This window comes from Castanea sativa, chromosome 1, assembly GCF_040712315.1.
Source record: "Castanea sativa cultivar Marrone di Chiusa Pesio chromosome 1, ASM4071231v1".
NCBI lineage: Eukaryota > Viridiplantae > Streptophyta > Magnoliopsida > Fagales > Fagaceae > Castanea > Castanea sativa.
Window position 1 is genome coordinate 73,525,279 of NC_134013.1, and position 21,887 is coordinate 73,547,165.

General features: G+C 33.0%; 1 protein-coding gene across 1 annotated transcript; it reads left to right on the forward strand.

The window, feature by feature from the left end:
- The first annotated feature begins 5,980 nt into the window (after positions 1–5,980).
- Positions 5,981–7,976, forward strand: LOC142638351 (NAC domain-containing protein 100-like). Its single transcript, XM_075812378.1, has 4 exons — positions 5,981–6,269; positions 6,418–6,658; positions 6,756–7,033; positions 7,123–7,976. Exons 2-4 carry the CDS (start codon positions 6,472–6,474, stop codon positions 7,690–7,692), a joined length of 1,035 nt encoding a protein of 344 aa, XP_075668493.1. The 5' UTR covers positions 5,981–6,269; positions 6,418–6,471; the 3' UTR covers positions 7,693–7,976.
- The last annotated feature ends 13,911 nt before the right edge of the window (positions 7,977–21,887 follow it).

A 21,887-nucleotide genomic window follows, 5' to 3' on the forward strand; every position in this document is an offset into this window, starting at 1 on the left:
TAGAATAACGCAATTAAAGGCATGGCTTTATGTTGTCACTCTATTGCAAATCATATCTGGAATTGATATTTGATACAGATTTAGAGGCTTGGTCTCCGTAAATAGCAAATATGGCCGGTGCTTCTTTTAGACAAGCCTATATATTATTTCTTAGCTAGATGATGCATCCCAATTCCCAAGACTTATTATTTTTGTTATGTTTAAAGAATTGTGTTATGTGGCTGCATTTGTTAATTACTGTATTAACTTGCTGTAGACCAAGTTGAAAAAAAATTGTCCATCTTACATAACAGCTTAGAAGATCATTTATATGTATTCTAATCATAAAACTTATAAAGTCATCTAAATAAGTCACATAATTATAAAATACGTGTGGATGAGTCATCACATAGTAAGTTGGAAGAGCTAGAATAAAAATGTTAGGGAAAAATGCAAAACTGACCCTCCAATTTTCACTCTTTTTTCATTTCAGTCCTTTAACTTTCAATTTTGTCAATTCAGTCCTCTAACTTTCAATTTTTGTCAATGCAGGATTCTGTTAAACCTCAATTATGGGTTGCCGTTAATGTCACTGAAACGATGCCGTTTTCTTTTTCTTTTTTTTTTTTTAATTTTGGAATTAAAAGAAAAAAAATCTGTAAAAAAAAAAAAAAAAAGTTCCTCGGCTTTGTCGTTGCTTTCTCCGAGTCCATTCACTCCCACAAACTCTCCGACCCTTGCCACCAATCCAAAACCATCAACTCCATCGTCTCCATTCTTGAAACACTAATCTAATGGATTGATGAAATCCCTCTGGCTCAACAATCCTCTCACTATGGCAACTTCTCGTACCGGACCTGGCATAGCCACCTCACCGAAACCAGTGATTCGCTAATGCTCCAGTTCCTCCCGGCCGATCTCCAATCCGCCACGATCAAGATCGTCCCTTACTTCACCAATAGCTTCGGGAACTCGAGCCGAATCAATTACAGTACCGGCCACGAGACCAACTTCGCGGCATGGTTGTACTGCTTGGCTCAATTGGGAGTCATCAAGGAGGAGGATTACCATGCCGTGGTAGCTAGGGTTTTCATGAAGTACCTGGAATTGATGAGGAAACTACAATTGGTTTATTGCTTGGAGCCTGCTAGTTCTCATGGTGTTTGGGGGCTTGATGACTATCATTTCTTGCTGTTTGTCTTCGGCTCGTCACAGGGGAAGGAGAACGACGACGTTGTTCCCCTTAAATGTTTTTTTTTTTTACAATTTTTTTTCTTTTAATTCCGAAATTAAAAAAAGAAAGGAAAACAGCGTCGTTTCAGCGACATTAACGGTAACCTATAACTGGAGTTTAATAGAATCCTGCATTGACAAAAAATGAAAGTTAGAGGACTAAATTGACAAAACTGAAAGTTAGAAGACTGAAATGAAAAAAGAATGAAAGTACAAGAATCAGTTTTGCATTTTTGCCAAAATGTTAAGAAAAAACGAAGAGAAAATGAAATCGTCATAAAGATGATAGAGGAATAACGCGGTTCTGTTTAATTGGTCTTACATCAACATTATGAAGTCCTAAATTGCTTTATTTTATCATTCGTACCAATTAAAGAATATATACAATAGGACAAATATTATCCCTGAAAACACTCTGATAAGACAAAGTCCTAATTGCCCATGTATTATGTTTATAGTATACAAAATCATTATAACAGTATATATGGTATTCCTGTAATTTCCAACAAGTTCAATGGTAGCTATAACCTTGGCAAAAAGTGAAGTGATATCTTTGTTTGTATTGTCAAGAATATTGCCAGTGCTTCTTTTAGTTTTAGACAAGTCTCTGTATCATTCTTAGCTAGATACTGTACCCCACGACTTATTATTTCTGTTTTGGTTAATGAACTGTCTTTGATTTTTAAAATTGTTTTTTTATTAATTTGGCTGCATTTGTTGATGACCATATTAGCTTTCTCCAAACCCAATTTGAAGATATTTTGTCCAACTTATGTGATGGTCTATAAGACTATTAAATGTATTTTAATTAAAAAATTCATAAAGTCATTTAAACAAGTAACATAACTATTCTTTTTTAAAAAAAGTCACAAGGTGGGTTCCAGTTAGCTCAGCTGGTAAAGTCTCTAATGGTTGTATAAAAGATATGGGATTCAATTCCCGCCTACACCAAAAATTAATTGGTGTCTTGGTCTGATAATAATAAGTTATTATCAGGAGCGGACGTCATATGTTGAAACTCTCTCAAAAAAAAAAAAAATCACAAGATTATTTAATAGTCATACACAATTATTTAAACCATAAAGTAGTAGGTTGGAAAAACTTTCTAGAGTTTAGAAAAAAAAAAAAAAATATATATATATATATATATATATATATATATATATATATCATTAGTTCCTTTAAAATATAAAAATGTTTATAAGAAATGAAGATAAGATGAGATAGTAAATAAAGATTACAAAGGAATAGCATGGTTTGGTTTAGGTGGTCTTTGTCAACATTATGGAGCCTTAAATTACCATGCTTTGTGGGTTCCATTCAAGGGCAGAGCCAGGGGGTCAAGGGGGGCACTTGCCTCCCCTGACCCCACCCAAAAAATCTATTAATAATTCTTCTATTATATTTTATAATACAATAAATGTATTTAAAAATTATATAAATAAATGGTTAACAAATAGGATGGTTTTTTAGACCAAAACCCTCCTGATATAACATTTTTATAATTACAATTTCAAAATAATTTTTTATGTAAACAAACCCCTAATAGATAAATAATATAATGAATATGTTTTTTTTTTTTTAATTTTCTTGCATTCAAATATTGCTTAATATAAACATGAGTGAATTGTTATTTTGCAAATTGATCTCAAATACTATATATATATATATATATATATATATATATATATATGTTTGCTTGCACATGTGTCATGTGTTGTAGTGGTACACACATGGTCGCTCCAGAAGCTTATAAACCATGTGTGGGAGAGAACTCTTGCCGATGTGGAACTGCGGTGTAAAGCCCCCAGAGGGTGAAGATCCGTACGCTCCTATGTCGCTTGAGCCGATAAACCGTGAGGGACTGGCTCCCCAAAGCGGATAAATCCGATTAATTGGGGAAGTATCCTCACAACATGCATAAATGTAATTTTTGCCCCCCTTAAGTCAGATCCTGACTCTGTCACTAGTTCTAGTTAGCTCAACTAGTTAATTCTCTAATAATTGAATAAGAGATCTAGAATTTAATCTCTACTTACACCAAAAACCGATTAGTATCTTAGTCTGATGATAAAGAGTTATCATCAAGAACGAACGCTATAAGTTGAAACTCTTTCAAAAAATTACAATACTTTATCATTCTAGCCAATTAAAGAATATATACAATAGGAAAAATATGAATAAAATTATTTATTTAACTTTTATGGTCCACTTTATATTCCACCAATCACAACTTGTCACATCTTATTTTTATCTTCTTATAAAATAATTAAAGTTTAAAATGAAAAAATATATATACACATGGAAAGTTATAATTTGTAGAGTATCAAGCATAATACGAATTAGGATAGAAGATTTCTATTCCACAAATTACAAATATGAACCCTGAAAACACTTCAGTGAATGATCTTATAAAGTTATAATAGTCCATGATATTGTGTTTATACAAAATCATTTATGGTATTTCTATACTATTTGAGATTAAATTCAATAAGGACGGGATGTAAACCCCTTGGTTTACACTAGCCAATAAAGACATGCCACATCAGACTTTTACTTAAACTCATTGTAAAATCAATACATCCTAATACACCTAATAACATCTCAACAAACAAATAAACAAAACCTATTTCACGTTTCCCTGAAATCTCAATCCCTCTTCAGCTCCTGCATCTCCAACCAATCCTCGCCGGACCAACTTTTGCGGCCGCACTACCTCACCGGACCTCCGTCCGCCGCCTCACTACCTCGCCAGACCTAGGTGATTTGTTCCTGTTCTCAAAATTTTTTGGGTTTGGCTAAAATCTCAATCCCTCTTCAAGGACGATTTTTATTTTTTTTTTGCTATTTTGGTTCATGCTATTTTGGTTTTCCAACTTCATTATTTGAGTTCTTCCATTCTTTGGCTGCGTTGAGGCATATATGGAAATTCAAATTGATACACATAGGTTAAGGATTGACCTCTTGAGAAACTGCTTACAAGCTGTTTTTCAAAATGCCTGACCAAAATATTTTTGTGACACGAAGACTTTGAAAGTGTATTTTTGGGATTAAACTTGCAATATATTTTCTGATTTAATATCAGTCAAAAAATAGGACATGGACTCAAGATAGTTGGCCACGACATGGACCCATCCTTATTTTATTCTCTTTTTGTTATTTGTCTCTTTAAAGTAGAAAGTATCTGATGAAGTAACAAATGCATCAACATCAATTAAGTGTCCGGCTTCATCAATATGAATTTCCAATGTGTAATTGAATAGGCTTAATGATGTAGTGCGGTGGTAGACGGAGGTCCAGTGAGGTAGTGCGGCGGTGGACGGAGGTCCGGTGAGGTAATGCGGCAGCAAAATTTGGTCCAGCGAGGATTGGCTGGAGATGCAGGAGCTGAAGGGGGATTGAGATTTTAGGGAAAGGTGAAATAGGTTTTGTTTATTTGTTTGTTGAAATGTTATTAGGTGTATTAGAATGTATTGATTTTACAATGAGTTTAAGTAAAAGTCTGATGTGATGTGGCAAGTCTTTATTGGCTGGTGTAAACCAAGGGATTTACATATCGTCCTTATTGAATTTAATCTTATAATATTTTAACTAATTCAATTGTAGTTATAACTTTGGTAAAAAGAAAAGCAATACCTTTGTTTGTTGAGACACAAAAATTGAAAGAAAACCACTATTTTCCTGTTTTATATAAAGCAGATTGACTCATTTATGAAAGCAGGAGATCAATGTATGTCGAACTCAAGATCGTCCTTTTTTTTTAAAAAAAAATTTCCCAGAAAATTGTGGCTAGAACTCATCATTCACCTGGGCATGTCTCTCAATAGCAACCCTGGAGTAGTATATGCAACACAAATCAGATAAAAATTTTAATCTGTTTGGTTCATTTAAGTTAGAGGCTTAGCTTAGAGCTAGTGTTTGCCGCTACCACAGAAACCCAAGGCCTAATTCCTTGATGCCTCATCACTGTCAATATAAGCCGACACATTATCCTAATATCTGTTCCCTTACGGTGGCATTGCCGCAAAGGCTTTTGCATCCTATGAAACTTACAATGACAATTGCACATTAGGAATGTCATGCTCATGCTTTGTCTCTTTACCTAAGAAAATCCTTTCCCCTTGAAAATTAAATCCAGTCAATTGTGAGAGAAACAATTAATGTATTGAGTGGTTGACATGATGGGAGTGGGGGCAGTTTGGTCAATACGACTTGATCTTGATTCTTGATTTTCTTTTTGACGATTTTTGATAGATGGGATGTGGGTCTTTTTTTTTTTCTTTTTTTTTTTTAATCTTCTTCACGTTCATACAGTTTTAGAAATTAGAAGGTTTCTCTTTTGGCATCAAATCAAACAATAAATCTATCATACAAAATTTTTCACAATTTTTTTCAATAGTACTTTAAAAAGTAAGGCCAGTAATAAATTCTTATAAAATTGATGTTAGTCTAGTCACACTTTGTTGTCATAGCAGTTATAAACAAGATTGTAAAATAAAAAATTACGTTCCTAATATTACTCCAAAGGAAAAAAATCTTGACCAGGTTTCACCTGCCCAGCACAATTACTTATATTGTACAGTGGATAACATTGATTAACCAATTACATAAGGGTGAAGTCCCTCTAATTATGCTAAACTGATAGCCATAATTACAGCTAGAGATAATTAGTTGAACTGAATTGATTACGAGAGCAGTTGTTATCATATTTACATGCAAGGTATGGAGGTGAATTGCTCCTGGTCAAGTATAAGAAGGAAATTATTACAGAAAAGTTAAATCAGGGAGCTGAAAGCTTGAAACTACCCACCAAAGTTTCCTTACAAACCACGCTTCTCTCCAAAAACCAGTATATAGAGGGTTTGGCAGCACAGAACACATTTCTTTATTTTTCATAAAAACTTCTTTCAATCTCTGAGTTAGAGACTTTTGTAGGTCATATAGCCTCTCCTCCTTCCTCTTCATCTATGAACTTCCATTCATATTCTATCTATATATTCTATTGTTTGCCTTATCTTCTCTGACAGTAAACCTCTCTCTCTTATAATTCTTGTTAGGTTGGTTTCCTCTGTTTTTCCCCTGAATATTGAAAGTTAGAGACTTCTGTTAGGATTTTGTTCAGGAATTATAGATTTATATTGGGCTTGGGTTTGTGAAATAGGTTGAATTTCTCCTGTTTTCTAAATTCTCTTTTGATTTTTTTAGAGATTTGTTGGTTTGATTGCTGAGAACAGAGGGTTTTAGTGAGGATTTGGAGGAATGGAAAACGTTTCCACTACTGCAAAAGAAGATGAACAAATAGAATTGCCACCGGGTTTTCGATTTCACCCGACTGATGAGGAGCTTATAACTCACTACCTATCTCCAAAGGTTCTTGACGCCAACTTCTCAACTGTAGCAATCGGTGAGGTTGATTTGAACAAGTGTGAACCTTGGGATTTGCCATGTGAGCTTCTTAAATCCATATTCACTTTTTTTTTTCTTTCTGTGTTGCTCTATTTTTCTTGTTTTGTTCTAATTCATGTTTTGTTTGTGTCATGAAGGGAGAGCTAAAATGGGTGAGAAGGAATGGTATTTCTTCTGTATTAGAGACAGAAAGTACCCAACTGGTTTGAGGACAAATAGGGCTACTGATGCCGGGTATTGGAAAGCCACAGGCAAAGACAAGGAGATATACAAAGGGAAAGCACTGGTTGGAATGAAGAAAACTCTTGTTTTCTACAAGGGGAGGGCTCCAAAAGGAGAAAAATCCAATTGGGTCATGCATGAATATAGATTAGAGGGCAAATATTCTGGATACAATCTCCCAAAAACGGCCAGGGTAAAAATCTTGCTCTGTTTTCCTCTGTTTTCTCTTCAAGGTTTTTGGTTTGTTATTGATGTGATTTTTTGTGCGTGTTTCTCTTTCAGAATGAGTGGGTTATATGCAGAGTTTTTAACAAAACATCAGGTGGAAAGAAAAACCACATTTCAGGGTTAATGAAGCTAAGCTCCTATGCTAACGAGTCGTGCCCTTCACTATTGCCTCCATTGATGGATTCATCTCCATACAACAGTGAAACAAGAACAGGTACTGGTGAGACATCTCACGTGACCTGCTTCTCCAATCCAATGGAGGACCATAAGACAAAGGAACGCATGGTTGATAACTTCAACACTGGTCTCTTAGCTGCCTCATCTTCCTTAAGCCCTTCCTATATTTCCTCTGCTCCAAACTCTGCCTACTGCACAAACATGGGAAATTTGCAATACTCAGACACTGCTTTGATGCAAGACCAATTATTCAGGATGTTGTTTGAAAATCATGCTGTAAACATGAAGCAGAATATGAAAGCAGAGTTCTCGTCCGAAACAGGCTTTAGTGCCGATATGTCGTCGGTGGTATCCAATCATGACATGGCTAGGAGATCATTTGAGGATCAAGACGATCCATCAAATTCTGGTGGACCAGTAGACATTGATTGTCTATGGAATTACTGAATTTAAGGTTGGAAGAAAGAGAAAGGAAACGGTTGTCAGGAAATTACTATTTGTTGTTATAAAATTTGTGGTGTGTGTGTGTATAGATTCTATGTATACAAATTTTTTTTTTTTTTTTGATGAACCATACAAATTATTATTATTAGGTAGTAAAGGAAGTGCATGTATTGTAAGAAAATTAGACTCGTGCTTCCTTTTGGTTTTTGAAGCTTATCAGCAGTAAACTGGTGACCTTATAATGGTGAAATTTGCTTGTATACAGAATTCATGACTTAATTACATTAGTACTGTGTGTTGATATGCTTATTTTGCTATTTGGTTTTGTTTCCTTTTTACCCAATTATAGGTGATGTTAAAAGTCTCCAGAAGATGGCAATAATGCATTTGTTCTGGGATTCTTGGTATCTCACTATGTACAATTTGTGTGGTTCAATGTGACAGTACCTGCCCTTTAAGCTCTAAATGTGACAATTCAATTGTTGCAATCTTATAATGGATGGAGAAGGTATCTCATGGAATGATTCCAAGAAACTATCCTCTCTTATTATGTGGGGTCTATTCATGTATGGGTCCCACATGCTATAAGAGGATTGCATTAAGTACTATATAAAATAACATTGCTTATGAATGTGGGTAATGGTGTGCACTTACTCTATGCATCAAAATATTTTATGTTTCACTTAAATTTATTTTTCTAACTTCAAGTTGATGTTCAATTTGTTAGAGCTTAATTTTTTTTACTATGCCTTTTTTTTTTCCTTATAGAATAGTTAATGTTACATCGTGTGTCATATGATCTCTCTCTCTGTCTCTCTCTCTCATACTTCATACGTTAGGCCAACAACCGAGAGTTCATGGGCGATTAAGAATAAGTGACAAAAAGCACAAATACATGCCGTGTAAAACAAAGCACTGCATGATATCTAATGAGTGTTTCACCGTACAAATCCAATTAGCAGATTTTCTTTGCCTTCTTATATTTCAATTGTAATATTTTGGCTGATATATAATTTGATAATTCTTTTTCTACACGTCATATAGCCTTTTCATTTCTCATTTTGAATTGAATTGAATTGAAATAGGAAGAATTTAGACCTTTAAACTATTACAACATTTATTCTCATTATAAAAGTTCATAACAATTAACAAATTGAGGGTGTAGTCCATTCTCCTTTATTAGGAAAATTATGGTTCAAATTTCTCTCTTTTAGCTTAATTGGTAAAATCTCTGATCGTTGAATAAAAGATCTGTAGTTCAATCTCCATTTACTCCAAATACCGATTGGTGTCTTGGTTTGATAATAAAAAATTATCATTACCTTCTTATATTCCAATTGTAATATTTGGCTGAAAATTTGATGATTCTTTTTCTACTTGTCATATTTATAGCCTTTTCATTTCTCATTTTGAATTGAATTGAAATAGGAAGATTTTTTTTTTTTTTTGCTAAACGAAATAGTAAGAATTTAGACTTCTAAACTATTACAACATTTATTATCATTATAAGCATAATAATTAACAAATTGAGTGGTTTAGTCCATTCTCGTTTATTTGGAAAATTATGGTTCAAATTTTCTTCCTTTAGTTTCAAAAAATAAAAATAAAATCTTGCTCTTTTATTATTGTAATTATTGAATTATATAAAAAAAAATTATAAATGAAGTTTTTGGAATCATTTATAAACGTCCTTCGACCTTTAATTATTTTGCACAACCTGTTAAATCGAAAAACATTGGCATGGAGAAAATTTCAAAAGCTAACCACTATATGAGATTCTCTTTTTTCCAATCAAGTATAATCCGGCACATAAAGAGGTCTAAAAAGTCAAAAAAGTGGAGTTTTATATGATACCCTTGATGTCCTTAAGAATAACCCACGTATTTTTTATTTTTTATTTTTATTTTTTACAAGCATATTCACCTGAGTATTCTCACTAATTATTACCAGACAGTCCTGATGTTTCTAATATATATATTTATATTGTACATAATCACTAAGAGACCCCAAAGCTAGAAAATAATTAATTAAGGGAAAGCTATTAACTTTGCATAATGTTATAGTGTGTATATAATATTAAAAGATGGTTTTCTCTATAGTCATCAGTCTATGCAATTAGATGTTTTTTCTTTATTAATAAAAAAATAGTCTATGCAATTATGTAGCCCCACTTCACCCGTAGACCCTTTTATTGCACAAGTTAGCATACATCTAGCATTTTATTTTATTATTTAAGAAATAATATAATAACAATTTTAAAAAAAATATTGACAGAAAAATTGATAAAAATCTTTTGGTATCATACTGCCTGTACAGGTTTTTAAATAATTAAATAAAATTTTCAATAAAATGTTCATGCAAACACATGCCAAATATATAGAGGATCAAATAAATTCATCCTCATTCTTATAAGAATTAGTAGCACAAGAAAGAAGAAAGAAAAATATGAGATATAGGCAAACTCTATAGTATAATCATGGGATTAATTGGTGTGGATTATTATGGAATAGAAAGCCATTTTCTTTTGTAGACACATCTTTTTATTTCTTTATTCCCTCCTACAGGCTTCGGCTCTATCTTTATGATAAAGGTGCTTTCCCATTCTGTGTTTTTTTTTTCTCTAACAAAATTCCACTCCTCAGCAATGCTTGGTGACGTTACCAGGTACAAGAAATTTTCTTTATTCGGATAGATAATTTCATAGTGAATTCTCATTTTCTTACACATGATCCAATCCCATATGTGGAATTAAGCCTTGCACGAAATTAATATGACCCCTACTATTACTTGAAAATAGAGGAAATTTATTGTTTTGTGGACATGAATTTTTACGGTTATTATTCGTCATCTTGTGAGAAAGAGGCAAAAGTCAGTATAAGTTAATTTGGACCTGATCACTAGGTGTAGTTTTACGACCTTTAAGTAAACAATGAGTTTTTGTCCATTATTGCTTCCTTAAGGTGAGAAGTTACTGTTATCTTCGGCCATTATATAAGAAAATAGGAATTTATCCTTTATCGTGCTAGAGGCCTAGAAGTTTAGAACCTTTCTAGGTAGCATTTGGATTTGAATGTTTAAAATTAGGGGGTTTTCAAATAATTACTAGCATAATTGATTGATTTTTTTTCTTTAAATAATTACAATATGCTGCTAACTTTGTATTTCAAACCCTTCTTACTTATATCTCAAGTACTTTATGTACAAGGCGGTGTCAATTTAGCTACAAGACTAATAATTTGCTTGATATGAATCTACTGTTTGAGAGTATTTTAATTATTATATGTTTGATGTGTTTATAGTTAGTTCGCTGCATTTTTCAAGCTTCAAAGTAAAATTTAAATTGATGGTTAAATAAATGTAGTTTGGGGTTGCCTCAATTAAGACGACTTCTTGAGGTTCAAAAGAAACGACGCAAGTAAACAATAGAATATGAAAAGTATGTAAATTAAACCCTAAGCTATCAAGCTAATTTCTAAGCGAAATCTAATACCGATGAACTTTCAAGAACTAAGTTTTTCATGATCATCCTAATTTTAACATATATCGAAACCTCAGTAGTCAAGCTAAGCATCAAATTACATTGAAGGTGCATAATAAACCGAACAGAGCCTGACTAAATATCAAACTGGATCAAAGGTAATGCATTATTGATCAAATTGAAATAAACTTCTATAAACTGGGTTAAACTAAGTTACAAGATCATGAAGAAACACTTACAAGCATGAACACTTCACAAAACCCTATGAACTACAAGAAATCTCCTAATAAGGAACTAAAATTGCCGTGATCTATGTGTAAAATAAGTTTTTTGGATGTGTGCGGTATCTTTATTTTGAGAATGAGCGCTCAATTTATACTTGAATCTCAACGGTTTGCAATTTATTCCTTCCATGCATCCTTCCCTTGTTTTGCATGTATATATGACACTTGTTGTAGTGTTACATGCTACCTTAATGACACTTGTCTTGCGAATTGCCATCTTTACCCTCATGTTGTTTTGGAACTCTCACAAATATACCTTAAGGTGGCACTTGTAGTGCCTTTAACATTTCATGAGATTTTAAAATTAATAATTTAATACCAATATTTAGAACCAATGATAAATTTAAATTTTAAGGATTTTATTCTAATAAAAAGACTAAAAATATTGTCAAAATCCTTGTAGTTCAACTAATTAGTACATTTTGGTATGTTTATAACATTTAGGATTTAAATCCTCTCTCTTGTAATCATTGAATTATAAAAAATAAAAATAAAAAACGCTTGCATATTATAAACTTCAAATAATATCCTAAATATGATTGTTTTAAATATTCATATTAATAAACTTTAAGTCCATTTAATCTTTGAAAATTTTGCATTTTTTCATACTTGCACTTCAAAAATTCTAATTCAAATCCTAACGGGACAACTTGATGATAGTGTGGGGAGTAAAAGGACCCAGGTGGGCATATGGGCCTTTGGGCTGTAACATGGAGGGCCGACCTGCTCCAGGATTAAACTCTATGAGTTGGCCCATACGCCGAGGGTCCGAGGATACAGCCGAGGGAGAGTTTCACCTCGGACAGATCCAAGAGAACTCAAGATTTCATTATAAAGGTCAAGGCACAACTCTGGAAAGACTAGTGGTTAAAAGGGGACATCCTGAATCTTCTAGATGCACCAGTATTAAAGAAAATATCAAGAGTAAAGGCTGCCACCTCCGCATTAAAGGCTCTGCACCTACCTCCCTGGCCGCATTAATGGGGAGGTGACCCCTGAACAGTGAGGTGGAAACTTCTAGTCACTGTTCAAAAAGTATCAGGGAAGGAAGTATAAAAGGGGGTAAAGGCCAAAGAAAAGGGGGGGGGGAAACAAAAAAAGAGATTAAGAAATTGTAATCTTGAAGGAAGAAAGAGAAATAATAAAGAAGTAGTCATCGGCTCGAGTCCGAGGAGATCCATTTGTCATTATCGTTCATTATTTACTTGTGTTTGTTTATAAAAGCTTGTTATCAAGCTCCCAGTACTTCTAACCTAGGTTTCAAGCCCACACTCTACAAATTTTATTGTTTAAGGCTCATTGGACCTGAGCCCGTGATTGTCTTTGGGTCCAGGTGCAATTGTGCACTTACAGATAGTATATATACATTAATCTCCCTTCTCTACTTTAGAGATGAATATATATACACACGGTGAACATCTATATTTAGAACCCAAAAAAAAAAGGAAAAAAAAAATTTAAAGAAGAAGCTATTGATATTAAAATGTTATTTGGTAGTGAATTACACATCAATATCCGAGCTAGTTTTATTCACTTGAAAGTTGAAATATTTAAGCTTACCAAAGATAACATAGATAAAAAATTGATTTCATTTTAGGAGAACATCACGTGTTGATGTCCCCCAATGTTTTAACAACTATACTTATTCAAATGATCTTAATAGTATATGGCAGGGTGGTCGATATCGTACCGGTACCGGCCGTACCTGCCAGTACATATGGTACCGGCCAGTGCACCGGTACCGGTACACTTCTATTTTGTACCGGAAAAAATACCGGCTGTACCGGCCACGTACCAGCCATACCGGCCAATTTCGAGCAATACCGGCCGGTACCGGGCGTACTGGCCGGTACAAAAAAAAGTTTTTTTTTTTTTTTTAGTTTTGTAATTTTTGAATTTTTGTAAGGGCATAATGGTAACTTATTTACATTAACTTATTAGTATTATTGGTTTTCTTAGTATACAATGAACAACTAAGCTTTCTATTTTTTATATTGTGTTTTTTTTTTCCTTTTAATTGATACTAAAGTCTAAAACTATGAATAATTTATTCTGAATTGAGGTAATGTTTTATGATAAACTTTTATATTTATTATAATATAAGTGAAATATTATATGCTTATAAACATGGTTCTAGAGATTTTGGTGTGTGTATAATATATATATATATATATATATATATATATATATATAAAAAATAGCAGTAAACCCGAAACGGTACACCAGTATTGACCGGTATCCGAAATATATCGTACCGGTGGCCAAACCGGTACAACTTCTGGTACGGTATTGACTTCCTTGGTATATGGTCCATATCTATGAAAGCCTTGAATATGTTTTTGTCAATGTATAAATGAATTAAGGAGTTGTATTACTTGTCAAAGATATGTGCCCATTTTTTCATTTAGGTGAAAGTCTAAAACCTATACTAAACCTACAACTGTGACCATTGTGTGAGATTTTATGGAAACATCCGTATACAATTTTACAACTAACACCTCTTAGCATTTGCAACGAAAGAATCCACATCTAAATAATTGTCATCCCCCATTATAAATATTGAATTATTAAATAAAAAAATATTGCCAGAAGTCAATTTGCATGATAAACACCTGCAATTAAACAAGATTCCTGTAATAATAATAATAATAATAATAATAAATAACACAAAATGAAAACATAACTATCGTATTTAAGTGTTAATAAAAAGTGATTCTTCTAGCAATCCATCAAAATGGATAAAGATAATAAGAGTCTTGAATATAATTTATCAATGTGTCTGGTGAATCGAATTGATGGTGTAACTTATTTAAGGCTTGTGCATGTCCAACTTTCTTACTTATTATTATTATTTTTTTTGATAATCTACAATTCATTAAATAAAAGACGAGAAACAAAGGGGGGAATCCTACTTACAAGCTGCCAACAAAGCAGAAGGAAGATTTATGGAATTAAAAAAACAAGAGAAATTAGAATTTAAAGCAAACTTTGCTGCTGTGTGGGCAGCAGATTTACAAAGCCTATCAACCCAAAGGAAAGAACAGGAAATGAAAACATCAACTAAAATACAAATATTATCTACTAAGGTGCAAATGGACCAGTTTGGGGTGCACAAAGGGGAGAGGATCGCATCAAAACAAGACTTTGAATCCCCTTCGAAGATGACATGATGCCAACGTTCACGCTTGGCAATGCTGCACCGCCCAAAGGAGGGCCTCGGTCTTAGTTTGAAGAGGGGGTCGGGTTGGCTAGATTCTAGCCTAAACCTTTACGATAGCACCAAGGTGATCTCTAGCAACAACTGGGAAAGCTGCTTTAATTTGCTGGTAGAATTTTTACTTTGGTATTAATTAAAGAATTTTTACTAATGCATGCCCACAATGATGGTTAAATTTTTTCAAAAGAAAATGTGCCCAAGCTAGGAGTTTATTTATGCAATTCAATGGACTCGTGCCTCATATTTCCCCACACAGTAAAAGATAACATTTTAGCTAGGGTGCCAATCTCTCCAATTCATTGAACATGATAAACCCTATCCAATCAAATTCCATAAACAAAACTGTTCCAAAGTATTGGTGTGGATCTGAAATGATTCACAAAGCATTAATTCATCAGAAAGACTATAAATAAGTTTTGTCAATACATGAATGAATTGGATTATTTATTTCAGGCTTTTACACAAATTTTTTGCATTGGAAGGATTGAATTCCAAAGAAATTTCTACAGTATGTTCAAATGAGAATTTTTTTGGAAAATATTTTACACAACCCAGGAGATCATGTGATCGATTCAATCGACTTAGCGCAAAGATTGGGAGATTATGCCCACAAAGTAAAACATTTTAACGGTGGCAATCTCTCTTCAATTTATTTTTCTCTGATTTCTTTTTTCATTATATGTTAAAAAGATTGGGAGTCTATGCCTATCTAGGCAGTGTATTTCCTTTTGTTATTATTTTTAATTTTTATAAACTGCATCCCTTCATTAACACGACAACTAAGGAACAACGTGAAAGCAATCGGGACCAAAATGGCAAAATATCCCTTTTGTCTAAAAGTTCCAGCAAAATACTTATATTTTGAAACTATTTAGGAATATTCCTTTGTTTTGAAACTCAAATTTTTTTTTTACATCGAGTTTCAATGAAAAACTCAATTTAACAAAAATCGAGTTACTTGCAAAAACTTACATGAAACTCGAGTTCCATGTAAGTTTTTGCAAGATTTTTTCCTATAACTCGATTTTCAAAAAATCAAATTTATTATTGAAACTTGATTTTTAGAAAATTAAATTTAAATCATAAGCATATCCATAAATAGTTTCAAAATAAGGGCATTTTACTATTTATTTTGGGCGAAATGGGTATTTTGTCATTTTGGCCAAGCAATCAAACTAATGATTGATAGGTAGAAGGTCTAATTTCATTAAAGAAGACTTTATAAAGTGTGGATCATAATGAGTATGATAGCAATTCATCTTAGAAGATAATAATAATAATAACAATTTTGAAAAAAATTTCCGTTACAATTTGGAGGAAAATTCATCCAACTCATTACGTGACCATTCAAATAATTATTTGCATATAGACATAATTGCAAAATCTATGTAATCTCATATTACTTGTTTGAATATCTTATATTATATTAATTGCTAGATTATATTATTAAAAATGGACAAAGAGGGAAGATCTGTGTTACTTATTCAAGTTTTCATAAATGGGATAGAATCTATAAGACTATACAAATCCCCACGAATATTGTTTGTGAATTGTTGAACGATCTAGAAGATTATATAACCTATCCTATGAATTCAAGTCAAATTAAGATTGGGAGATTATTTAGGCCCACCTAGTAAAACATTTTTCCTGGCAACTCACCTGGGAAAGCCATTTAACCTGACTGGCTGTCCCTAGCTACGTAAAAGAATTCCATGAAACAAAGATGCATTCAAACATTGTCGTGGTCAGTGTGGACACCAAACAATGAATCGATGATCCCCAAGATTAATCCTATATATAGATTAAACTTCCCCACAAAGCTGTAATTAGCTTGGACCCCAAAACCAACTTAGCCAGCAAGCAAAGTTAGGCAGGTCTTTCATTTGTGGAGTTTGTGGGTGTGGACTAAAGCCCTGAATGGTCGACACGGAACCTTTGAAGTTTGGCCCCACTTTCTGGGGATTCTTCAACATTTTGCATGCATGGCGTCATCTCCTTCAGCCCACTTTCTGGGGATTCTTCTTTTACATATTAGTCTAACTAGCTTTTAAAAGAAATCTATTAATTTAATGGATGTGGATCATTTTTTCTTGACTCTTGATGAGCTCTAATGTATAATCTTGCAATTCACAAACTAGGGCTAGCACCTTCCTAACAGTATATTCCTTTTTATGCTTTTCAAGAGAAGAGGCTTTCTCTTGTTTAATATTTTATATCCTACAATTTTTTTTTTTTTAAATTTTATATCCGACTAATTAAAATAGAAAGAATTTGAGGTTTTTTTTTTTTTAGAGTTTCAACCTATGGCGTCCGCTGCTGATGATAACTTATCATCAGACCAAGACACCAATCAGTTTTTGGTGTAAGAGGATACTGAACCCCAGATCTTATATAACTATCAGAGACTTTACCAATTGAGTTAACTAAAACGTACAAAGAATTTGAAGATTTAAATGAGAAGATTTCATGAGTCTCTTATCAGATAAAATTATAATATTGCCATGAAGGGGAGTACAAATTGTAATTATTTATGGATATGTGAGAAAGAGTTTTATAATTAATTAACTATATATGTAATTTACAAAGTTGATCATATCTTTAATTCCCAAGCATTATGGTTCTGCTTTCTACCAACCCCACAAAAGGGGCTGAAAAAGACCAATAACATTAACGAGTTATTAATCATATCGTTAATGTTTTAGATGCATCTAAAAAACTAATAATTAAGCAGTCTACTTTTCTTACTTGCTAGGTTGATATACATAGTGAACTATTACGCAAGTTTATGAGGCATCTAAAAGTATATGTTACAATGGCAATAAATTGTATCCATAGACAAGACTTTGTCAAATAAATTTCCTTGGTATGAAACTCAAAACCGTCATTAATGCTGAATAGATTTTGATGAGTTAATTGGGTATGACATGCACGGGACAAGCTTCTACCGTATGTTCCATGTAAAACTCCTTTAGTTTTCTACATGGACTTGAGTTTCCTCATATAGAAACAATTAGTGTATTCATTGTATCCTTTATACCCTTCGCTAGCTACTTTCGGCTTTGCTCGCAATGTCTGTGCTATTTTTGCATGGTAATGCACTGAACCTTCTCTCTTTCTCTCTAACAATACCTTTTATATATATGCACTGAACCTTCAAAATTGTTGAACAACTTTATCAATACATTAACACCAAAAGACATGATTCATGTACATGTGGATCAAAACTCAAAACGTGATGTCAAGAAAGTATGGGACTTTGTTCCATTATCATATAGATGATACAACCAGAACCTATAGTCATTTTGGTAGGATGGTTTAATTTAGCTTCATGGGCATACTTATAACATGTGTGATTTCATCATCAAATTTGTACCAATATAAGATAAGCTCCAACGAAATCATAATGCTTACACCGTCATTAATTCAGAAGGAAAAGTCTGCCAAATTTGGCTTATCTAACAATTGTTGTTTGGAGAGGTTGAAATCAAATTTTATTGGAAACGATCATGATCGTACAAGTGTACGGATTTGATCAATAGTTCCTCTCTTGCTTTCTAAATCTTTTTAGCCCCTTCTGCTTTATGGGAAGTTTGAAATATTGAGATATGTTGTAAACCACTGAAACATGATCAAACCCTACATCCTTGTATGGCATCACCATATAGGATCTATTGCCCAATTGCTATACAGCCTATACTAACATCTCTCTCTCTCTCTATGTGGGCCGGGATAAAACAAGGGATAAAACAAAACAACAATGACTTCGAATTGAACCTAACTTCAAAAGAAGATAAGAGTATAATTACTATGAAAAAAATTGTGGACACCACACAACTTTTATGCTGTAATTTTTGTCAAAATTTTGATGTAGGATTTTGTGAGTAATGGGAAAAAAAAAATTGCGATAGGTTCAAACAAAAGTGATAAACAATTATTCATATTTTGCCACGTCAGAATTGTGCTAAAAGTCGTGGCACAAAAAATTTAATCTTAGAAAAACTCAATTACAATAATTGGTGGACACAAATCGCGCATCGTGGTACAAATAATGAGGACTCTCTCTAAAAAGGTCGCTGTGGAGGAACTGAAGAACAAACAAAAACGTCCAGTGACAAAGTATTGAGGAAAACACCAAGACACAACTTATAATACCTAGTAACTTCAGAATGCAAAGTGAATGTGTGGTCCTATCTTGCTTTACTGCATGATGTGGCTTATTCTGTAGTTGATCTCTATCCTTGTAAGGTTGCATACAAAAGATAAAACAACTGGACATGGTTTGGTCGATCGAGTGTCTAGACATAATAAAAATCTTGTCTCACGGTGCTGTTATATATATATATATATATATATAGAGAGAGAGAGAGAGAGAGAGAGAGAGAGAGAGAGGATTGTGTTAACCGGCACCGTAAGGAGCCCGTTAACAACACATTTTTTGGCAACTTTTCTGATTTTTGGGTAACTATTGGCAACTTTTGGCAATTTTTTTGACAACTTTTTTCTTTTTCTTTTTTAAGTGAAAACCAAAAAGGGAAATGTTAACAAACACCGCACGGTGCTTGTTAAAATTTCTCATATATATATATATATAGAACAAAGAATCATACAAAGGAATTCTTCAAAATATACATCTATGCACATATTAATTTTGTTATCCTAACTTTTTTTCTTTTTTTCTTTTTTCTTTTTTTGCGTAGATTGTTATCCTAACCAAGATAAACACTACGTGAGAAGTGGAGAAAAGAACCAGAAAGGAGTGAGAATTATCATGTATAAAATTGCATATGGAAATTGGTGCGTTTTTTTGGGTGATTTTCAATTATATATTTTTCCATTCTCACTACAAATTTTTTCTTGGTTGGGCCTCACTACTAGACCTTTTTTTTTCCCTATCAACGTACTAAAAGATTATTGAGCACCCATATATTGTACAACTAGAGGAAAGTTTCTATCTTCCTTTAAAGCTTGATAATACATCCATAAAATAGCTGGACTTACTGGGCTTGAATATTCTATTATAGAATAAGCAAATTGGGCTTGGCCAGAAGCATCTCTCTTTTCTTGGGGTCCTGAATCAGGAAATGTATCTACAATTTTTTAGTTAAGCTATGGGCCTAAGACTTTTTTGAGTGACTATATTAAACTGGGCCTATGTCTGCCCATAAAGTACAAAACTATACAGACAAGCCATTTTAAAAAAAAAATGTTTAGTGGAAGCCCATCTGTAGACTGTAGTAGATAGCCCAAGAAATAATATTTGAGCCCAATTCATAATACCTTCGTTGTCACTTATTTTCTTCTCTTCGTCTATCAAGCTATTCTATTCCAATACCTTTTTTTTCTAACAAACCTTAACATTAATGATTAATCCCTAAACCTTCTTAGATCGGCCATAACCTTAGCATTAACATTTGTAGTTTTGATCTCAAAGTATCCCTCACCAGTTGACATACTTGGAGTTCTTAATTCTTATAATGGGTCTCTTGTATAATTAAGATCCATGTCTATATATATAGGATCACACTTGACATGCAGTATTGAAAATAACTTCTTTTTTACACGGCTTTACACATATAATGGTGGAAAGATAAACTTAGAACTGATGATATTTTTTCTGATAATTTTCTGTTGATGCATATGGTTTTGCACGGCCAATTCGGACCATGAACATCTTAAAAAGGAAAGAAGAAATCACTCGGTAGTTAGTAAGCCTCTGATGCTTAAATTAGCAAAGAATGAGGCTCATGTTGATATTAGATCTATAAGTTTGTATTTTGTGCATACCTTTTGTATAGGTTCTATCATGAATTTAATTAGTTGGATTATATAAAAGGAAAAAGTATGAGTGAACAACATTATTGTAATCTCAAAATATTGTATAATTATCTTTTTTTTGTGTGATATAGAGCTAGAGCCTCTTTTTATTAAGAGTCCGAGGAGTTTCCTTTGATTTGACCCTCCAATTAACTGATTAATTATCTTTCTTATAGGATTAGAATTAGAATTTAGATGAGAGCATATTACATCTGCTAATAGTTCCCTATAAGTTAATTAATTCTAGCCATATCAATATCCAACGAAGATGGCTTCATGATCACATGATGACTTACATGGATATAACATAATTGAATAGATGCTTAAAGAGTTTATTATGAGCAGATCGATTATCATTTATTCTAAATATAGAAACATTAGAAACGTGCAATACTAATAGGTTAAGCTTTGTTCATGATCGCCACAAAGGCTTTTGCTATACTAGGTTAAAGCGTGACAGTTAATAAGCCTTTTAAGGTTTGGGAGATTGCCATTTTAACATTGTTAAAAATCATGGCCAAAATGAGGATATATCCCTTTCGCTCAAAAGTTCCAGCAAAATACTCAATTTTCTGAAACTATTAATATACCCCTGTTTTGAAACTCAATTTATTTAAAATCGAGTTTCAGTAAGGAATTCGAGTTCCTTGAAAATTTTCAAGTGAAACTCGAGTTCCACAAATTTTTTTTTTTTTTAAGTTTGATTTGCCTATAACTCGATTTTCTAAAAATCGAGTTTACATTAAAACTCGATTTTTAGAAAATTGAGTTTCAAAACAGGAGTATATTGCCAGATAATTTCAGAAATGAGACATTTTGCTAAAAAAAATTTGGCGAAAGGGTACATCCTCATTTTGGCCTAAAAATCATTATAAGTTTTTCTAGTGACAATAAGTGATTAAACGTTTAATTTGATCCCTGCCTAGCTATGGTTATTTGCTTGCTTGCAAGCATATATGTATTGCTTCCACTCAACTCTGGTTATATAATTATTTCAGGTGACCTACCTAAACTCTCTGTTCTACCTAATTGACTCTACTAATTAATAATTGTTTCCCTCTTAATTAAAGCTCTTCCTGTCAATTTTTTTTTTTTTTTTGATTGGTTTCAGGTGTCCAGGACTTTGTCCTGAATAATCATGGGGTGCACAAGCCCTCGAAAAGGAGTTTCTTGCAAGTGCACCTCGGGTAATTCAATGGGCAATTAAATTCCCCCAGTCCGATGGCTCCAAGAGAGTGAATACACGTCTAGCTGCTCGAACTCAAGACGTCAGAGTTTTACTGCTCGTCCCAGAGTTCGCCTTACCAATACACCACACCCCTTGGGGTTTGTCAAAGTTTTCTATTGTTCAACATAAACAAATTACTTTTCAGATATCACATGTAAAATTACCTTCTTAATTCCG